The sequence below is a fragment of the Hemicordylus capensis genome, chromosome 2 (assembly GCF_027244095.1).
Source record: "Hemicordylus capensis ecotype Gifberg chromosome 2, rHemCap1.1.pri, whole genome shotgun sequence".
In the NCBI taxonomy this organism is placed as follows: domain Eukaryota; kingdom Metazoa; phylum Chordata; class Lepidosauria; order Squamata; family Cordylidae; genus Hemicordylus; species Hemicordylus capensis.
In genome coordinates, this window is record NC_069658.1 from 217,064,328 (window position 1) to 217,084,886 (window position 20,559).

Genomic DNA, 20,559 nt, shown 5'->3' on the forward strand with positions numbered 1-20,559 from the left:
AGGATATAAATTTAATAAACACACACACATGTTTTGCAGGACCGCTTCATGAATGTCGCATAGGGACAGCACTACGGTGGAGGGGGTGGGGAGAGAAACCATCTGGGTGCCACCAATCACCTCTTCCATTCCCCTCCACTGGGCGCTCAGCCCCCAACTTTCTCTGGTTGCTCTCAGGCAGCCACGCCAGTTCCCCGAGGCAGGACTGCCCCAATGCCAGCAAGAACAGATCAGGCTCCCTTAAGGCGGGCCTGTCCTTGCTATGCATCTGGCCAGCTCATCAAGGCCATGGGAGCTCAGCCAGTCCAAGGTGGGGACCAAGGTAGGCACTGGTGGAGGTGGGTGGGTGGGTGTGCAGGCAGGGGCCGTGGCTGTGAAAGTGGCATGGAGTTGGGACTGCGGTGAAGGTAGTGGCTTCATCTTCACATCTTGCCCCAGGGCCCCCTCCAACCTTGCTATGTCACTGATGTTGCATTATTAATTATTATTATTACATTTATCTCCCGCTCTTCCTCCAAGGAGCCCAGAGCAGTGTACGACATACTTGAGTTTCTCTTTCACAACAACCCTGTGAAGTAGGTGAGGCTGAGAGAGAAGTGACTGGCCCAGATGTCCATTAAATCCTCTTTTTATTTATTTTATTTGTTTATTTAGCATATTTTTATACCACCCAAGACAAAAGTTCTCTGGTCGGTTTACAAAACAATAAAAACAACTGATAAAAAAGATTAAAACATTTCAAAAATTAAAAAGTTAAAACTATTAAAACACAATTAAAACACAATTAAAACATATCTAATTAAAAGCCAGGGTGAACAAATGCGTCTTGACTGCCCTTTTAAAAGTTGTAAGAGATGGGGAGGCTCTTATTTCAGCAGGAAGTGTGTTCCAAAGCCTCGGGGCAGCAACGGAGAAGGCCCGTTTTTCTTTTTAACCTGCTCCCGCTTAGGGGTATGCAGTTCATTGCTTTGAATCCGCCTAACCGGCTGCCTCGGGCCTGTGTAACTAGGAAAGACAGGAGGAAAAAAACCCAAACAAATCAAATAATGATGTTCGTAATGAATGGAATAACAAACTGGTGTGTGTGTGTGTGTGTGTGTGTGTGTGTGAGCACTGATAAATTGTGGTGTGTTGATTGTCAGTTGTGGACTTGCAACAAACAGGCTAACTTGAGAACACAACTGAGGCTCAAATTAGCCCGTCTTTCAACTGGGAAACCAGTTAGAACTCTTGCATGTGAAATCTGGCTTCTCCTCTTTCATCAGTCCTCTCCCCTCATATCTTTGAGTGGAATTTATTTTCAGAATCGAAGGCTAGAAACTTGACGGGAAACAAAAACATGATGAAATAACTGGCACTAGAAAGAGAAGACAGCATACCTGGGATCTCTCCCTGGAATGCTAAATTCTGTTTCTAGTGCCAATCCTCTCTAATAAAAGCCTTGGTGTCCGTCCGTGGGCACCAAGGCGTGTGTCCGTGCCTCCCTGGGCTGTTCTGGGCATTGTGCCCAAAGCGCCAGTTCGGGAAGAGGCTTTGCAGAGAGAGGAGCTCTGCTTGCGAGCTCCTCTCTCCCTCTCAAATTATGGACTTTCATCCCCCCACTGACGCGGGCCGAGGTAAGGAGGACTTGGGCAGCTGGGAGGGCGGGCGGGCGGGCAGGCGGCGGCAGTGGCCGCGGTGGCATTTACATGGGCCGATTTGGCCCTTAATCATGGGGGTGGGGTCGCCACTCTGGAGAGCCCCGAGTCAGGAATGGTGGGTCCAGCCTGGTGCGGCGGCGGCGGCGGCGGCGGCGGCAGCAACGCTAGCGCCCGTTATTGTAACGGGCTAAAAAACACTAGTTGTGAATAAGGGGTTTAATCACTGGACTTCAGGAATATTCACAACATCTTGCTCTTAATCCAAAGTGTGTGTCATCTGGCTGTAGTGAGGGAAAGGGAAAGATACTTTGTACATGCTTAGAGGCACAGACTTCTAATCAATACTATAGTTTTCTGTTTTGTTCTCAGATACCTGGTATGGTTCATTCTCTACATATTCGCCACTCAGTGGGTTGTCCTCTGTGTTCTCAAGGCTCATGGAAGATGACGATCTTGATCCTCCTGGGAAATCAAGTGGACGGTGGTTACACCAAATAACCAGATTCCATTTGGTTGGGAGCGTGGTGGTGGGGAGGGGCAAGAAGGGGCCCAACCAGGGAACCAGGCCAAAGGGCCAGGGCCAGAGATAGTTCACTGGACAGGGACAGGACCATGGACAGATCACTGGGCAAGAACAGGCTGGATAGAAGGCATCCCCAGACAAGAAGCTTGGATGTTGCTCTAGCAGTGGCCAGTTGCTAACTTAGGCACTCAGGAGCCTGCCGTATACCAAGTCAGACCATTGGTCCATCTAGCTCAGTATTGTCGAAATGCCAGTTGCAGGGGAGAGAGGAGCAAGAGAGAGGGCAAGAGAGAGGGCATGCTCTCTCCTCTTGCCTGTGTGCTCCTCAGAGGCATCTGACGGGCCACTGTGTGAAACAGGAGGCTGGGCTGGATGGGCCTGGGCCAGATCCCGCAGGGATGTTCTTATGTACAACTAGACATTAAGCCCGTTACATTAACGGGCGCTAGAAGAGTTGTGTAGAGAACAGTCTTTCTTCAAGGGCAAGGGACGTGGACCTCCTTGTGCTTGTTGCCTCAGGTTTAACGGGTTGCTATGCGGATGTACGACGCAGAGACGGTAACTATGCACACACGCAGTTGTGTGCGTAGTTTCCGTTGGTGCATCCGCGTGCGCCACGCATGCGCAGAACACCTGCAAGAGACATGGACGCAGGTTTGCCTCAGGTGTAACGGGTTGCTACGTGGACCTACGACGCAGAGACAGTAACTACGCGTGCACGCAGTTGTGTGCGTAGTTTCTGTTGCTGCGTCCGTGCGCGCCACACATGCGCAGAACACCTGCAAGAGACACGGACGCAGGTACCTTAGGGTTTTATTATATAAGGATGACTGGCAGCAGCTCTCCAAAGTTCCAAGCAGGAGTCTTTCCCAGCCCTACCTGGAGATGCTGCCAGGGATTGAAACTGGGGCCTTTTGCATGCAGAGCAGATGCTCCCCACTTGAGCGACAGCCCCATCCCCTAAGGGGAATATCTCACAGCGCTCCCATGGAGCCACCCACCCAAATACAAAACAGGGCAGACCCTGCTTAGCAAAGGGAATAATTCATGCCCGAGACCACCGGACCAGCTCTCTGTCCCTAAGGGGAGACAGGCTAAGGGGAGATCTTTTAAGAAAGGCTGAAATACTGTAGCCCTGTCAGAGAATCAGAGGAGGAGGGCAGGATCACTGCCTCCAGCCATACCAGCAGAGGCTCCTAGAATTCCCTTTCCGGGGTGCGAGCTTCTGAGGCTCCCTCTGGAGGTGGCTCCGGTGGCCCGTCTTCTCTATCTTTCATGTCCACAGACCCTCCTCTCCTAAGAGTGGGTCTGATAACTGGGTGTCAGGACCACGGCCCTCCCCGGCCCTGAGCAGTGCTCGGGCACCCATCTGGAGTCTGTGCCCCATTTTTACCTCCCCGCCAGAGTTCCCGGCCCTGTGTCCTGCCTGGGCATAGTGTCCTCTGAGATGTCATTCCAACATCAGCACAACTCCCCCCCACACTAAACACACACACCAATTTTTTGGTATATTGCAGTGGTCGGAGAGGTCGAGGTAGACCTGGAGGAGGAAGATGAACACATCCCAGCCAAAGCCCCCAGCATCCCAGTGAAAACCTCCTAGACACAACAAATCCTGAGCTGCTAAGGTTTATTGCCTTTCCCGCTGCCAGCCCCTCAAAGGAGCCCAGGAGGTCTGGAGACCCGGTGCCCCTCGCCTAGGTTCCTGCTAGTGCCCTATTTCAAGGGCCTCCTCCATCACGCCAAGGACCTCCACAGAGGAGACACCACACCAGAGCCAATCCCACCACCAGAAGCAAGGTGCTCGCCTGACTGCTAGGGGCCTCCCTCCCAATGGCAGGGGCAGAGGGCAACTCAATCACCTGCTTTGGGTCAGGGTCAGCCTGAGCTCCAGGAGGATGTGGGATCTTGGGTCCTCCACAGCCCCTCCATCTGCAGCAGCCTCTGCTGCTTCAACCGCTCTTTAAGAACATAAGAATATAAGAACAGCCCTGCTGGATGAGGCCCACGGCCCATCTAGTCCAGCACCCTGTTTCGCACAGTGGCTAATAATAATAATAATAATAATAATAATTCGATTTCTATACCGCCCTTCCAAAAATGGCTCAGGGCGGTTTACAAAGAGAAATAACAAACAAATAAGATGGCTCCCTGTCCCCAAAGGGCTCACATTCTAAAAAGAAACTTAAGACACACACCAGCAACAGTCACTGGAAGTACTGCCTGGGTATTATGGCAGAGAATTCCACAAGTTGATTATGCGTTGTGTGAAAAAGTACTTGCGTTTGTTGGTCCTAAATTTCCCGGCAATCAATTGCATGGGTTGACCCCTAGTTCTAGTGTTATGGGAGAGGGAGAAGAATTTCTCTCTATCCACTTTCTCCACTTCATGCATGATTTTATGGACCTCTATCATGTCTCCCCATAGTGTTGGGCACCCCAACATTAGATCCAGAGGTACCGGCCCAGAAGTATATGGAATTCAGGCCTGTGTCTAATTTCATTTTATATTAAGAGTTCAATTAAATGCCTGAACTTGAGGTGAACATGATGCCCAGATCTCATGACTGCCAGGTAAATGATTTGTAAAGGCAGGGGTGATCTAGCATTGGTTATCAGTGTTTGTGGAACCCACAAGAGACACAATGGGTCAGGCTTAATTACCAGTCTCACACTGCTGAAATTAACCTGCTGTCCAGTAATCCCCTTACCTCACTGACAGGATGCTTCTGCCTTAGTCAAATGTGTTGATTAACTTGCCTCACACATGTACCCCTTTTGATGTTACTTTAAATATTCTTTTGTTATAATTACACACTAGATAGAGGTACACAAGAAGTAATTTAATTGCTGTCTCACACAAATAGAACTAACTCTTTCACTAACTTCTGACTTTTAACATGCTTGGGACAAGGCAGGAGAAGATGTAGATTTGTTTTGGGGAATGACAACAGAACAACACTCTGCTAACAGGAGAGACCCTGTTTAGCCTGGACTGACCAAATATCCTGAGCTAATTTTGATAATTAAAAGATAATAGACGCCTTTTGTAATCCAGAAGACTCAAATGAACATCAAAGGATGGAACCACTATAAGGAGGAGTCTCTGGACGTGGCAGAGGGAAATCTTGTGCCTACAGGCAGTCTTTTGCCTACAAGCAAGATCTGCTCATGAGCAATCCAAGGGTTTACTGCCCAAGCCGCGGGGCTAGAGGCAGGAACTCTTGCCATGGGAGAAGGGACTGTTTGTGACTTCTGCTGCGAAGTGAGAAGTCAAGACTTCCCCAGCCATGGTGCTCTGACTCTCAGCCGTGCTCTGAGCAAACTGCATGCTTGATCTAAATGCTCCTGTCTCCAGCCAAATGCTCCTCTCCTTCAGCTGAAAGCTCCACCGTTCTCAAGCCTCTGATCCGGGTAATATGCCTCCCCACAAGCCTTGGATCCCTCTTCCCTCCTTCCTACTAATCACTGCTACCCCCTTCCTAAGCCCCCCCTTCCTCCTCCTTCTTTCTCTGCTTCTCTCTAAATGTTTTATTTAGGATTTGTTAGATTATTAGATCTCTGTAATTACTGATTGCACACACATATGTTAGTTAGGCACATTACACTACACCTTGAATCGGAAACATGTTTTTAATGTGGATTATTTTATCCTGATGAGCAACTTTTTATAATAAAGCCCATTGAACTTTCTGAGTGTGTCTCTCTGTATCTCTGTTTGCGCGCCCAGATCCTACACGGTCACAATCTCCAAGAACCAGTTCAGTTTGTGTATGATGTGACTTTGCCTCTTTCCCTCTGAGTATGTACAGAGTGTGAAATCAGGTGTAGTTCACAACAATAGTCTTTTTTCTAAACTAAATAGCCCCAGGTGTTGTAGCCTTGCCTCGTAAGGAAGGTGCTCTAGTCCCCTGACCATCTTGGTTGCCCTCTTCTGCAACTTTTCCAGTTCTACAATGTCCTTTTTTAGATGTGGTGACCAGAATTGTACGCAGTTCTCCAGGTGTGGCCGCACCATCGTTTTGTATAAGGGCATTCTAATATTAGCCGCTTTATTTTCAATCCCCTTCCTAATGATCCCTAGCATGGAATTGGCGTTTTTCACAGCTACCGCACATTGAGTCAACACTTTCAATGAGCTGTCCACCACGACCCCAAGATCCCTCTCCTGGTCAGTCACCGACAGCTCAGATCCCATCAGCATATACTGATGCATATACTTTTCTCCAGCGTATATTTTCCTCCAGTATGGGCACAGGGACTCTTAAGTTTGGGGCTGGGGGATTTGATGCCATGCAGAAGATTCCATTTGGGACCCAGAGTGTGATCTCAGGGCACATGACACATCCATCTTGCTGAAGCGAAGCACATCTTGATGCAGCCAGTGCCCGGATGGGAGACCCTTGTATGCCACCTTTAGGAACAGGACCACAGCTCTGCTTTGAACATCTGCTTTGCACACAGAAGGTCCCAGGTTGAACCCCTGGCAGCATTTGCAAGTAGGCCTGAGAACGACCCTGTCTGAAATCTTGGAGCGTGGCTGCCAGTCAGAGTAGGCAATACCGAGCTGATGCAGAGTAGGTGGACTAAGGCAGCTTCCTTAGATCTTCCTAAGATCAACCTCATTTCTCCCTCTCACCAGGTTGTCTGTTTCATGCAAAGCAGGGGCCTCTAGACTTTTAACTGAGTACCCGAAAGGGGCAGAAGCCTGTTTTTCACACGTGGGTCTATGCCTTAGAGTATATCTGAAGAGCGAATCTGTTTTGCAGCAGATTGAGGCATTTTAATTTGGGGATTAGATGGACCATTCGCATAGCCATCAGCACCTCCATCAACACCTTCCAGAAAGCAGAGCCCCCCCCCCCGAATTTTCCCCCAAAAGCTGCTGGAAATAGAGGATTTGTTTTACCCCAACATAATTCGGGCTAAGCCTTCAGAGAAATCAAAGCCCTGTCTGTCTTGGTCCCTGATAGCCAGCAGGGAGGTCGGGTTAAATCCAGCCACTATGTGGACTGACACACTTCAGTCAGGAGTGGATTCGGGGTGGGGGGGGAGCCCTGTCTGTAAAACCTCATGAAGAGGGAGATTCTTTCTCTTGCCTTCTCCTGACCTTCTCTGGCATCTCATACAACATCGCGATGGCATTGTCATTGCATGGGGAGAACTTAGAGGGTCTCAAGGCTTCAGATCAGACCTTTATCTTTTCCCAAAACTATCCTCAGAACGGAACATGTGTGTTTGTGAGATACAGACACTCCCCACCACAAGATAACTTCAAGAACGTTAATGTTAAGAGTCCAGGTATGAGCAGAAGATGTGTGGAAGCCGCCTACTCATGTTTGGGTCTGGCCAATGCCTGGATGGGAGACCAGCTGGGAACCTCAGATAGATGACCCTGAGTTCCACCACAGGAGAAAGGCACTGTTGATGGGCAAATGTCGACTGTGGGGTTGTCCTCCCCCTCAAAATGACGCTACAAACAGACACACCCCACCCAAATCGCTTCTGGTTCCTTCTACTCACTCGCAGCCATGATTTCCGCACACCGGCCTGATGGGAAGGGCTAAAAAAGTCTCCAGTTTGTGACAGCATCTTCCATCTTTTCACAGGGACCCTGCTCAAGCAACTCCTAGCATTCCAAGGAGCCCTTGTTGAAGCATGATGATGTCATAGACAGCCCTGAGTGGTCAGTTATTAACTTCCCTCCACTTCCCAGCAACCCAGGGAAGGATCATCACTTATGCTCAGGAGAGAGGGAAGGCCCCTCCGTTACATTGTCAAGTAAATCAAAATAAAATAAATTGTAAATCAAATAAATAAAATAAAATAAAATAAGTGGCTTTCCCCCTCTCAGTATTGAGGGCTAGAAATTTGGCTGGAAACAAAAACATGAAAGTTGAGATTCCCGGCACCCTGAATTCTGTTTCTAGTGCCAGATTCTTGGGTAGTTAGACACAAAAAATCTTGCCCCTGTGTGATTCCTGACTGTGATGAAGGAAAGATACTTTGTACATGCTTATCGTTCCAGGAGACATATTTACTCCTGATTTGCAGTCGTAAATAACAGATATGTGATCCTTTTCAACATTTGATTATAATCTGGATGTCTTGTTTAATTACTCTGTATTGGCCATGTCAGATTCAGGCACAAGCCAAGCAAGCAGCAGCCTAAGGCCTTATGTTATGTCTGGACACACACACACAAAAAGAGAGGCATTTCTAATAAAAGTAGGCTTGTGCTAAGATACTGAGCCAAGTCTCACGATCAGTGAGACTTGGTTTGGGAAGAGAAGCGGGGAGAGCGGGCAAAGCCCAGTCGTGGCTACTCACGATCAGAAAAACCGGGTTTAAGAGGAGGGGTATTTAGGCGGGTTAACCGCTGGGAGGCAACCGGGCTCGGCTGCGAGCCCGGTGGTTCCCATGATCATCCGAAATTGGGCTAGGTTCCCCTAGCCCGATTTCAGCTGATCGTGGGAATAGCCTCACTGTATTTAGCCAAATACAGGACAACCCTGAACATAAGAAAAACCCCTTTAAAAATATAGGTTAAATATATATCATTTATCCAAAAGGAAGATGACCAAATTGTTAGATTATTAGTCTCTCTCACTGGCCAGTAGTCAGGGATGATGGGAGTTGTAGTTCAACAGCTGGACGGCTGAAATTGTGCAGCCCTGTTCTTAGCCATAGCCAGAGTCACCCCAGCCTCCAAACCGTTGGTGGTTGTGAATTTTACCCCCAGTAGGTAAAAACAGCAGAGCACTAGGGAAGAGAGCACACACACTCCAGTTATAAAGTAAGTAGCAGAGGATAGTTTAGTTGTTGCAGCTATTTAGGGGAAACACATGGAGATTCTTGTAGACCTAAATATTTAGTATTCATTGGTTAAGTACACTCTGGATAGGAAAGACCTAAGCCTAATCTAAAGGACTACATAATGAATAGGTAAGGAGAAGAGAGATGGTTCCATCTGCTCTCTAAGAGGAAAGGAAGGGATTTCTGACTCTTCACAGGAAATGCCTGAGGAGTCAAGGCAGGGGTCATAGAGTAGAGACAGGTAGAACAGTTAGGGAGACCCTTACTCACTATCGCTACTCCCAATGCCCCTAGTGGTCATTAGGATAGTTGGTGCAAAAGGTCGATGCACTGGAACTCCATCTCCAACACAAACTACCAGCCTCCATCCAACCAGTCAACCCTTTACACAAGTTATATACATCATCCAATTCTTCATCTTTCATTGGAAGATAGTGGTCCACCAGCTCCTCTGACTTGCCCAGCACCATGACCAAGCCACTGACCACCATCTGGCCCATCGAGGACTCCCTCTCTGTGTTCACACCACTCGCAACAGCTGACCTGGTCATCTCCACAATGTCATGGACTACCTCCTTCGTTTTATCAACCATCCCAGTCACTGTGCGGGTGACGACATCCTTGGCTCCCGTGACAGTACTGCTGATGGCATCTTTGGCCCCTGTCACAGTGGAAGTCACCAAGTCTTTGGTGCCTGAAATGATCTAACATGAAAGCTGGTACATAAGTTAGCTTTGGGGGAAGACAGACCCAGTTCTCCCACTGTGCAAACAGAAGTTTCTTCAAAATTGGCCTTACATTTTTGTGAGGTGTGTTTTCCCCCTTTTCTAGGGAGAGAATGTCCGGAGGAGCTCTGCAAGTCTACAGAGTGGCATAGTTTGAAATGGAGAGCCCCAATTGGCTAGTGCCTGTGTCATCCAACACCACACCAAACAAAAAGCAACTTCATAGAGTGTCTGAAAAGGTTTGACATTAAATTAAGTAGAGGGACACACACACACACACACGCACACACACACACACACACACACACACACACACACACACCACCATGAAAGTTGGAAGTCTGTTAACTCTAAAGCTGCTGCCCAAGTCAGACCATGGGGTCTACCTACTCTAATTGCTGCCCGCTTGACAAGGACATCTGAGGGGGCCCTGCTCCAGGTGCCGACAATGAGGGAGGCCCGGCTTTCGTGCACTCGGGACAGGGCCTTCTCTGTTGCTGCCCCTAGACTCTGGAATGCTCTCCCGGTGGCCATTCGTTCCTCAGACTCCATCACAGCTTTTAGAAAGCTTTTAAAGACTTGGCTTTTTACCCAGGCTTTTACATTATCGTTTTTACTGCGGCTTCTCTGTGTGTTTATCTGTTATCTGTTGTCGTGTTTTTATGCTTGTTTATGTTTTTAGCTTGATGTTTTTATTGTTTGATGTTTTTACTGCTTTTATTGTATGTTTCAATTTTTGTAAACCGCCTTGGGGTTTTCTTTTAACGAAAGGCGGTATAGAAATGTAAAAATAAATAAAATAAAAATAAATAAATAAATAATTGGCACCACACAAGATCATTTATTATTATTATTATTGTTATTATTGTTATTATTGTTATTATCATCATCATCATCTCTTGTTTACACAGTCAGACAGGTGTTATTGACTGGTTTGTTTTATCAAGACATTGAGTTCTTCCCAAGGACCTGGGATGGCTGAATTTTATTGTCAATGTTGTTGTTGTTATAGATATCGTCGCAGAATATAGGCTGTTCCCAGTAAAGCTGCTTTTTGTAATTGGCTGATGGTGATTTCCGTGGCCCCTATGGTGTTGAGGTGCTCTTCAAGGTCTTTTGGAACTGCACCAAGGGCGCCAATTACAACTGGGATTATTCTGGTCTTTTTCTGCCACAGCCTTTCAATTTCAATTTGTAGATCTTTGTATTTGGTGATTTTTTCTATTTTTTTCTCTTCTATCCTTCTATCCCCTGGTATTGCTATGTCGATTATTTTGACTTTTTCTTCTTTCTTCTCGACTATAGTTATATCTGGTGTATTGTGTGGCGGATGTTTGTCTGTTTGTAGTCGGAAGTCCCATAATATTTTTACATCTTCATTTTCTTCAACTTTTTCAATTTTATGGTCCCACCAATGTTTGGCTGCAGGTAGCTTGTATTTTTTGCAGATGTTCCAGTGTATCATCCCTGATACCTTGTCATGCCTTTGTTTGTAGTCAGTCTGTGCAATCTTTTTACAACAGCTGATTAGGTGGTCCATGGTTTCATCTGATTCTTTACAAAGGCGGCGCTTGCTGTTTGTTGTGGATTTTTTGACTTTTGCTCTTATTGCATTTGTTCTTAGTGCCTGTTCTTGGGCAGCCAGTATTAAACCCTCAGTTTCTTTCTTCAGGTTGCCATTCTTAAGCCATTGCCAGGTCTTGGTGATGTCTGATTTTCCACTTATATTGTGCAAATATTGATCATGCAGGGGCTTATTTCTCCATTTTTCTGCTCAGTTCTTGACTTGTTCTTTCTTGTAGGCCTGCTTTGTTTCATTGGTGTTGAATAGTTTCTCATTATTGACCATTTGAAGTGCATCTTCTTCACTGTCCTTGATATATTCTTCAAGGCCTCTTTTCTCCTCCTCTACTGTTTGATAGACTTGCAGCATTCCTCTTCCACCTGAGCTGCGAGGGAGGTATAGCCTATCGACATCACTGCGGGGGTGCAGAGCATGATTGATGGTCATGATTTTCCTGGTCTTACGATCTAGCGTCTCTAGCCCTGCCTGGGTCCAGTCTATTATTCCTGCAGTGTATCTGATAACAGGTACAGCCCAGGTGTTTATGGCTTGTATGGTGTTTCCGCCATTGAGTTTGGACTTGAAGATTTTTCTAACTCTCCTGATGTATTCACTTCCAATTTTTCTTTTAACTTCAGTGTGTGCAATGTTATCAGCCTAGAGAATGCCCAAGTATTTGTAATGTTCTTTCTCTTCCAAGTTCTTGATCTTGCTTCCATTGGGCAGTTCTATTCCTTCTGTTTTTGTTATTTTCCCTCTGTTCATTATTAATGCAGCACACTTGTCTCGTCCAAACTCCATTGCTATATCGCTACTGAATATACGGACAGTGTTTAGCAGTGATTTGATTTCTGACTGGGACTTTCCATACAACTTCAGACCGTCCATGTACAGCAGATGGTTGATTTGACTTGATGTTTTAGATGTTTGGTATCCAAGGCCTGTTTTGTTTAGTATTTGTGAAAGTGGGGTCATGGCGATTACAAACAACAGAGGGGATAGTGAGTCCCCTTGGAAAATGACGCTTCTAATGCTAACCTGTACAAGTGTCTCACCATTGATTGTTAACTGTGCACTCCACATGCTCATTGCTTTTTAAAAATAAATATCTGAATGTTTTTCCTGACTCCAGTTGTTTCTAAACATTTGAGTATCCATGTGTGAGGCAATGAATCGAAGGCTTTCTTGTAGTCAATCCATGCAACACTTAGATTGGTTTTTCTTCTCCTGCAATTTTCTAAAATCATTTTGTCAATCAGCAGCTGGTCTTCAGTGCCTCTGGTGTTCGGGCAATTTCCTTTCTGTTCAATTGGAAGCTGTTTGTTAGTTAATAAGTGTTGCATCACTTCATCTGCTATTATTCCAGTTAATAATTTGAACATGGTTGGCAGGCAGGTTGTCGGTCTATAATTACTTGGAGCTGCACCTTTTGCTGGGTCTTTCATGATGAGATGAGTTTTCCCAGTTGTTAGCCATTGTTCAATATCACCGCCTTGCAAAATGTGATTGAACTGTTTTAATAGTTGTTTATGAAGGCTTGTTAGGTGTTTAAGCCAAAAGCCATGCAGTTCATCGTCTCCTGGCGCAGTCCAATTTTTAATTTTCTTTGCTCTTTCCCTTATTAATTCTGGTGTTATTATTAGATCTTACATTTGTTGGTTACATATTTTGACCTCTTTCATCCAGCCTGCTTTTTTATTATAATCTATTGGATTGTCCCATAATTTTCCGCAGAATTGCACTGTTTCTTCTTTATTTGGTGTTTCTACGTTTCTCGCATTTTCTCCTTCTATGCTTTGGTAGAAACGTCTCTGATTCGACTGGAATTGGATATTCTGCCTGTGTTGTGTAATTCTGGCTTCGTATCTGCTAATCTTCTTTGACACTGCTGTTATTTGCTGCTTTTTTATTTCCAGGACTTCTCTAATTTTCCTTGAATCTAGGTGGTATTTTTGGATCAGATACTGTTTGGTGTTTTCATTCTTCAGCTTATCTTTCATATCTTTCAATTTACTAGCATCTGATCTAAGCCTGGAGATTTTATTTTCTAATCTAATCTAATTTAGGTGATGTACTGCTTTCTTTTTTTACAGGTCCATTGATCTTATATCCGAGCTCTTGTGTTGTTATTGTTGCTGCACTGTACATTAGTTGGTTTGTTTCTTGTAAATTCTTGGTTGTTGTTTCTGCAAGTGCAGCATTTGTATCTTTTAATGTCTGAGCAAGTTGTTTTTTGGCAACTGTTTTTAGAGCTGGAAGTCGAACCCTGGTGGTTGTTTGGTTCATGTGCTCAGTTATTTTTTGCTTTAGTTCTTGTTGCTTTTCTGTTAAATGACATTTGGGTTTTTGAAGTGAAGGCACAAGGGAGGTTGCCTGGTTTTTGAAACAGTTCAGTAACAGTGGCATCCTTGATTTCCAACACCTCCTCCACATGCGCCTGAGCAACTTCTTCAATTGGTGGTAATTCTTCTTCCATATCTTGAGCCTGTGTTGCTCTTTGCAGTTCTTCCAGCTCAACTCCTGTGAATACTTTATTTCTTATTATGTATCTCCTCTGGTCTGCTAGCCTGTGTTCTGTGATTTCTGTATCTGGATGCTTCTCTTTCCAAATTTGGTACATTCTTTTTAAATAACCTCTTCTAGTTGGACTAGACTTGTAACAGCAGATCATTATTTCCTTGTTGGCATTTTTCGTATATTTTTTCCGGTTAAGCGACGTTTCTTCCAGTAACCTTGCAGTCTCCAGCCTTGGTTGCTCAACTGAAGATCCTGAGTCCTGTTGCCCACTTGCCACCAGATGTCCAGGGACTCCAGCACCTGGTGCGGTCCTTGTTGACCCGGGCGACGACCGATCCAGTATAGATTTATTAAAGTTACGTCTCACCATATTGTTGATGGGAGAGGCACTCTTTGTCTGGCTCCTCTGGTGAGACCTGTCCAGTATGGTTGGATCTCTGGCATAGCTCTCACCTTCCTCAGAGCACACAAGCCCCACAACCACGCCAAGGTAGTGCCTCACTGGGGGTTGTTGTTGTTGTTGTTATATTATTTAACATATTTTATACCACCCAAAACTTAGGTTCTGGGATCCCTTAAATCTGAAGTTTCCACACTGGCTACCAGATTATACCAAGGAAAGGATCTTTACCTTATCTGTTGGCTGTTGAAGAAGGGGGAGCTTCTCCTCCAATTTGTCCAGCCCCTTGCATGCATACTGTTGAAACTGCAGGGCAGAGAAGTCAAGGGCTTTAAAATATTTAGGGTCAGTCTGACATGCACATGAGGGCTCTTCTTCCCTCATCCCTTCCCTCCTGTGATGGAAAGTCCAGAGAGATCTGCTTATGAGAGTCCTTTTGGCAGAGCAAGAGATATTCCCATTTCCTGTCATGGAGCCATTTGCAAATGAGCAGGTATTAAGAGGAGAGCAGAAGCAAGTACACAGGTGGTATACATTCTACAGAAATACCAGTTAAGGCTCCATAGATCAATCCCAGTTGCAAAGTCAGCTTGAAATTTGCTGCATCACTGAATTTTTTTTAGCAACGTATTGCAGTGCCAAATTCTACCCTACTCAGCTTGAGGGGGTATGGAGTATGCCTTTTGAGCCATCAACCTCTTCAACTAGCCATCTGTGACCACAGCAAGGTGGTATAGCCACATATCAAGGTATCAGCAGCATAACGTTTAGTGGAGTGCCACTCTCCATGACAGTGTCAGGGTTCATGTGTGGCCTGGTAACTGGCTGAAGGACAGGAAACAGAGGGTAGGTATAAATGGACAGTTCTCTAAAGGGAGGGAAGTAAGAAGAGGGATCCCCCAGAGATCTATACTGGGACCACCAGTGCTCTTTTACTTGTTCATAAATGATCTAGAAGTTGGGGAGACAGTGAGGTGGCCAAATTAGCAAACTGTTTAGGGTAGTGAAATCCAGAACAGATTGTGAAGAGCTCCAGAAGGATCTCTCCAAACTGGGGCAGTGGGCAACAAAATGGCAAATAAGGTTCAATGTAAGCAAGTGTAAAGTGATGCCTATCGGGGCAAAAAAACCCAACTTCACATATATGCTGATGGGGTCTGACCAGGTGACTGACCAGGAGAGAGATCTTGGGGTCGTGGTGGACAGCATATTGAAAGTGTTGCCTCAGTGTGCGGCAGCTGTGAAAAAGGTCTATTCCATGAAATCATTAAAGGGGTTGAAAATAAAGCTGCTAATATAATGCCCTTATACAAAACTATGAGGTGGCCACATTTGGAGTACTGTGTACAGTCCTGGTCACCTTAGCTCAAAAAAGACACAGAACTGGAGGAGGTCAGAAGAGGGCAACCAAGACGCCCTCTGTGTTATTTCTCCATGTATTTTTATTTATTTTTATTTATTTATTTTACATTTTATATCCCGCTCTTCCTCCAAGGAGCCCAGAGCAGTGTACTACATACTTAGGTTTCTCCTCACAACAACCACCCTGTGAAGTAGGTTAGGCTGAGAGAGAGTGACTGGCCCAGCATCACCCAGCTAGTTTCATGGCTGAATGGGGATTTGAACTTGGCACTAGTCCGGCACTCTAGCCACTACACCATGCTGGCTCTCTGAGCCATTTTTGGAAGGGCGATATAGAAATCGAATGAATGAATGAATATGATCAGAGGCCTATAGCACCTCTTTTATAAGGCAAGGCTACAAAACCTGGGGCTTTTTAGTTTAAAGAGTGGGGGGTGGCTGAGAGGCAGTTTGATAGGTCTATAAAATTATGCATGGTGTGGATAAAGAACATTTTTCTCTCCCTCTTGCATAACATTGGAACCAGGGGTCATCCCATGGAACTGATTGCCAAGAAATTTAGGAACAAAAAGGAAGTATTTTTTCCACACAATGCATCATCTATCTATATAATTAATTCCTGTAGATGGACCAGGGGGATGCGTGGGGATGTGGCAAGCCCCGCCCCCACTGCCAGGGAGAAAGGGGAAAGGAAAAAGGAGGCAAAAAGAGCGGCAGGTGAAGCCCTGCCGCCCAGAGGAGGAGGAAGGGTGGCGGGCAACGGTAACGGGCAGCAGGGAAGGAAGACGGGCAGCAGGAGAAGCTCCACCACCCTCAGGAGGGTGAGAGGAAGGGGGGGAGAAAAAACAGCAGAAGGCAAGATAAAGTGGTGGCCAGGGGGAGAGAAAGCAGCAGCTAGGGGGAGAGAGAAAGCTGCGGGCCCCGGGAAAACGCCTGAATGGAAGCCCCGCCAGCCTTTGGAGGCAGCCGGCGGGCACACAAAAATGCTGGCTGGCCCCAAATATCGCACAGATGCTCTGTGTGGGGTCGGCTAGTTAACCTATTATTCTCTGCCCCAAGATGTGAGGACTGCCACCAGCTGGATGGCTTTGAGAAGGGAGAAACTCACGGAGGACAGGTCTATCAATGGCTATGAGTCTGAGAGCTGTAGGCTGCCTCCAGCCTCAGAGGCAAGATGCCTCTAAAGTTGCAGGGCAGCAACAGCAGGAGAGAGGTAATGCCCTCACCTCTTGCCTGTGGGCTTCCTGGAGACATCTGGTGGGTCACTGTGTGAAACAAGATGCTGGGCTAGATAGGCTTGCTTTGGCCCGATCCAGCAGGGCTGTTCCTATACGTATGCAGCAATAAGCTTGTGGTTACTGAGGGGCACTCTTGGACTGCCCGCCACCCATGTATTTTGAGGCAAGGAGGAGGGAAGAGAAACATCCACTTATTCAGGCAACTTTCTCCAGAGACCAGTTTGTTGCAAGATGCCCATCTATGCAACAAGCACCCTGGTTTTCCTTGCAAAGTTGCATAGAAGGTTATTGTTGGAAGGTACCTTTGAGGTCTTCTAGTCTAACCCCTTCTCAGTGCAGAAAACTGCTGCAGCATCCCTCCCAGATGGCCATCCGGCCTGTCTGAATGCCTTCTGTGGCCACCAGGGGACACCCTCAAGCAGAGTTGTTCCACAAACAAACCGCTCTTTAAGTTGGGAAATTCCATCACGTTGAAACTCAGCCTGCTCCTTTGTCATTTCAACCCACTGGTTTTAGCAACAGAATGAGTTCATTGCTCCTATGCAAGGAATTGGTCCAGGGTGGGAGCACGTTGAAAGGACTGAGCAAGTCCTGCATTGATCATTCTGCAGAGACGTCCATAATACCCTTATCCTCCCATTTCTTATCAGGCTGTTCAATTTTAAGCCTCCTTATTACTCTCCGATTGTAACCCCTTCATAACACATCATGTCAACAGGTTCTGCGTGCAAAATTCATCAAGGTCTAACAGCCAGCAAGAGTTAACCTGACCCGGCCCAACACAGTTCAAACCTGGACTGTTGCCTCTAATTTCTAGTTACTTCTTATAGCTGTTGCTGTTACAGCTTATCTTTATAGCAGCTTATACAGTCACAGTTTGTGTTTTTAATTTAGATAGCACAGAGCACCACCCCATGACTATATTCTATTATAGTTTATAGTTCTTGTTCTAATCTCATAGCTTTTTGTAGATTTTCACAGATTCAAGCTTTAGGGCAATTTTATAGTTCTTGTACCACCACCTTTTAACTCTATAGTTAGAGACAGTTGAACTTTTTATATGTTTTGCTTGTTTCAGAATTTCTTGGTTCTATTGTTGTAAACCTCTAAGTGGTTTACAACAATAAATTAAAAATAAGTTATTTACATAGGATTTCTCCATTTGTAATGTCATAATGGTTAACCTTACAGCTTCCTTAAGTTCTTTCTATCATATGCTGGTCAAAGATAAAAATAAAAATATGGACTGACTTGAGTGGGAAGGGAGCCTTGAAGATCTTCTAGCCAGAGGTGCTCAACTTAAGCCCCCTAGTAGTTTCTGGACTACAACTCCCATAATCCCTGGCTTCTGACCACTGCAGCTAAGGATTATGGGAGGTATAGGCCAGCATCTGCAGGAAGGCCAAAGTTGAGCTGCCCTGCTCTAGACCAACCCCCTGCTCAGTGCAAGAAGCCAGTAGGGCCTCAGCAGCCCCCAGCCCAGCCTTCCCGGGTCCAAAGATAGACGTTGCTCCATCATAGCTGGTCGCCCACACCTGGCTGGACATGTGGACACTCACTCTGTGGCTCCACTCTGTGGCTCTGTGGTTCAGGATGGGCTAGGCCCCGCTGGCAGCAGCGGAAGCTATGGTCTTCACACCTTTCTCTGCCACATTGCAGACCGATTTGACGTATGGGTGGCTCTCTTTAGTGGAGGCGTAAGCCGAGGAGACCATGTCATAGGCAGAGCTGACCAGAGGCAGGTTGGCCACACGGCCAGCAACATTCTGCAGAAAAAGGGGAAATTGAGTCAGGGACAGGCAGATTCAGAGGAGGCCAAGACAGACATGCAACCGGTAATGAGGACTTGAAACTTGAGTTATTTCTAACCACGGAGAAGAGAGGCACTTTTAATTTGGCAATTTTTCTATTTAGGGGCAGCAGCTGTTCCTGTCCCTACCCAGCAAAGCATCCCACCAGTGGCTGTTGCTGGTGGCTACCTTATGTTGAAGACTGTGAGCCCCAAGAACCATCTTTTTCAATGTAAACCACTCAGAACTTTGTTGAAGGCACTATATAAATATTGGCAGTCATTCAAGTGGAGATTCTTCAGAGAAAGTTTCTACACTAGAGGCTTTTCTAGGCAGTCGAATGATCCCCCCCTTTATGCTGGGCAGGGGGGCATTTCACAGAATTTTAGAGTGGGAGCCTTAAGAGGTCTGCCAGCCCAACGTCCTGCTCTTGCTCTATTTCATTAAGTAGTAACTGAACCACATATGTGGGAATCACCGCTTGTTATCTTCACACACCTGTGGGCTCTCAGTGAGGCTACTGGCTAAATCTTCTCAGCCCGGGTCCAATGAACTTCATGACCACATCTGGGATCTCAACTTGGGTATCTAGTCAGTGCTCCACATACTGCTCAGTCTTTGGGGATGGGCCGGGACCCCCCCCCAATCTTTTAAGGCACGAGCTGGTGTGGTACTGGTGTGCACATCACAAGCCACAGATGCCAGTGGTACCAGCTCTTGGCGTTTATGCTACCTAGTCCTCGTGTGGGCCCTTGGGATACAGCTCAGCCTTGGCTTTTTGAAAATGACCTACATATTTAATCAGAGTATAGTATTGAACCTTTTTTCAATCACCCCTCTATTTAAGGAAGCTTGATCTCTTAAGAACTGCTCCAGAGATGGTGGAAGAAAGCGATTCCAAGACGGCACAGGGACAAGCCAGCCAGTGCTGTGGGCTTCCGTAGCAAGCTGGGAGAACTCCTCTTAAGAAGGCTGGGCAGAAAGCCGTTCACCCAACAAGATCAGAAGCCCAGCTCAGAGGCAGCAGGGAACGAGGGTTCCTCAGTTTCCCATTTTCCAGGCAAGGGTCTGCAAAGAGGGCCCCTTCTCCCAGCTTACACTAGAGGGTAAGAGGTCCCCTTCTCTTTTCCGTGGGGAGTACGCCACAGCTCAAGTTCCAAGGCAATGAGGAAGGGGCCTTGCCTGCTTCACAGGGTTGTTGTGGTAGGGAAGAGCACAAGGCCACCATCCACAGAGACAGCCCATGCCCGCCTGCTCCCAAGGGTTGCTGCCCACTTGACGAGGACATCTGAGGGGGCCCTGCTCCGGGTGCCGACAATGAGAGAGGCCCGGCTGTCGTGCACTCGGGACAGGGCCTTCTCTGTTGCTGCTCCTAGACTCTGGAATGCTCTCCCAGTGGCCATTCGTTCCTCAGACTCCATCACGGCTTTTAGAAAGCTTGTAAAGACTTGGCTTTTTACCCAGGCTTTTACATAATCGTTTTTACTGCTGCTTCTGGGTGTTTTTACCTGTTGTATTGTTTTTATATGTTTTTATATTTTTTAGCTTGATGTTTTAATTGCCTTTTTATTGTATGTTTTAACTTTTGTAAACCGCCTTGGGGTTGTCTTTTAACGAAAGGCGGTATATAAATGTAAAAAATAAAATAAATAATAAATGCCCACTTCTCAGGCTCTGGGACGTGGAACTAGTGACAGCCACCTAAGAATATTAGCTAGTTGCATCATTATTTCAACTAGAACCCTGCAGACGCAGGCTTGGATTCCAGTCATAGACACAGTTCCTCAGAAGCAAGTCCCAGTGAACGCAGTGGGACCCACACCCCAGGAGTTGCGGCATCAAACCAGGCAGCACACCACGTTTCCTATTAGCCAACAATGCCACAGCTTGCAAAATGCCAGATCTCAGTGCTCCATTTCCACCTACCTCCCTCAAGCAGCCCAAGCCTTTGCCCCCGACCCCCCTGGGCATGTTCTAACCCAGC

General features: G+C 46.4%; 1 protein-coding gene and 1 pseudogene across 3 annotated transcripts in view; both read right to left on the minus strand.

The window, feature by feature from the left end:
• Positions 1 to 7,818, minus strand: part of LOC128341883 (titin-like) — a 42,275-nt gene extending 34,457 nt beyond the window's left edge. For all 3 annotated transcript variants that reach the window (XM_053288522.1, XM_053288524.1, XM_053288521.1), the window contains exons 1-2: positions 7,687 to 7,818; positions 2,014 to 2,102 (exon numbers count right to left, since the gene is read on the minus strand). In XM_053288522.1, coding sequence (XP_053144497.1) covers positions 2,014 to 2,102; positions 7,687 to 7,696 — 99 coding nt within the window. In that variant the 5' untranslated portion in view covers positions 7,697 to 7,818. The remainder of the gene's footprint in view (positions 1 to 2,013; positions 2,103 to 7,686) is intronic.
• A 208-nt stretch (positions 7,819 to 8,026) lies between these two features.
• LOC128343771 (perilipin-2-like) lies at positions 8,027 to 20,546 on the minus strand (annotated as a pseudogene).
• Positions 20,547 to 20,559: the final 13 nt, after the last annotated feature.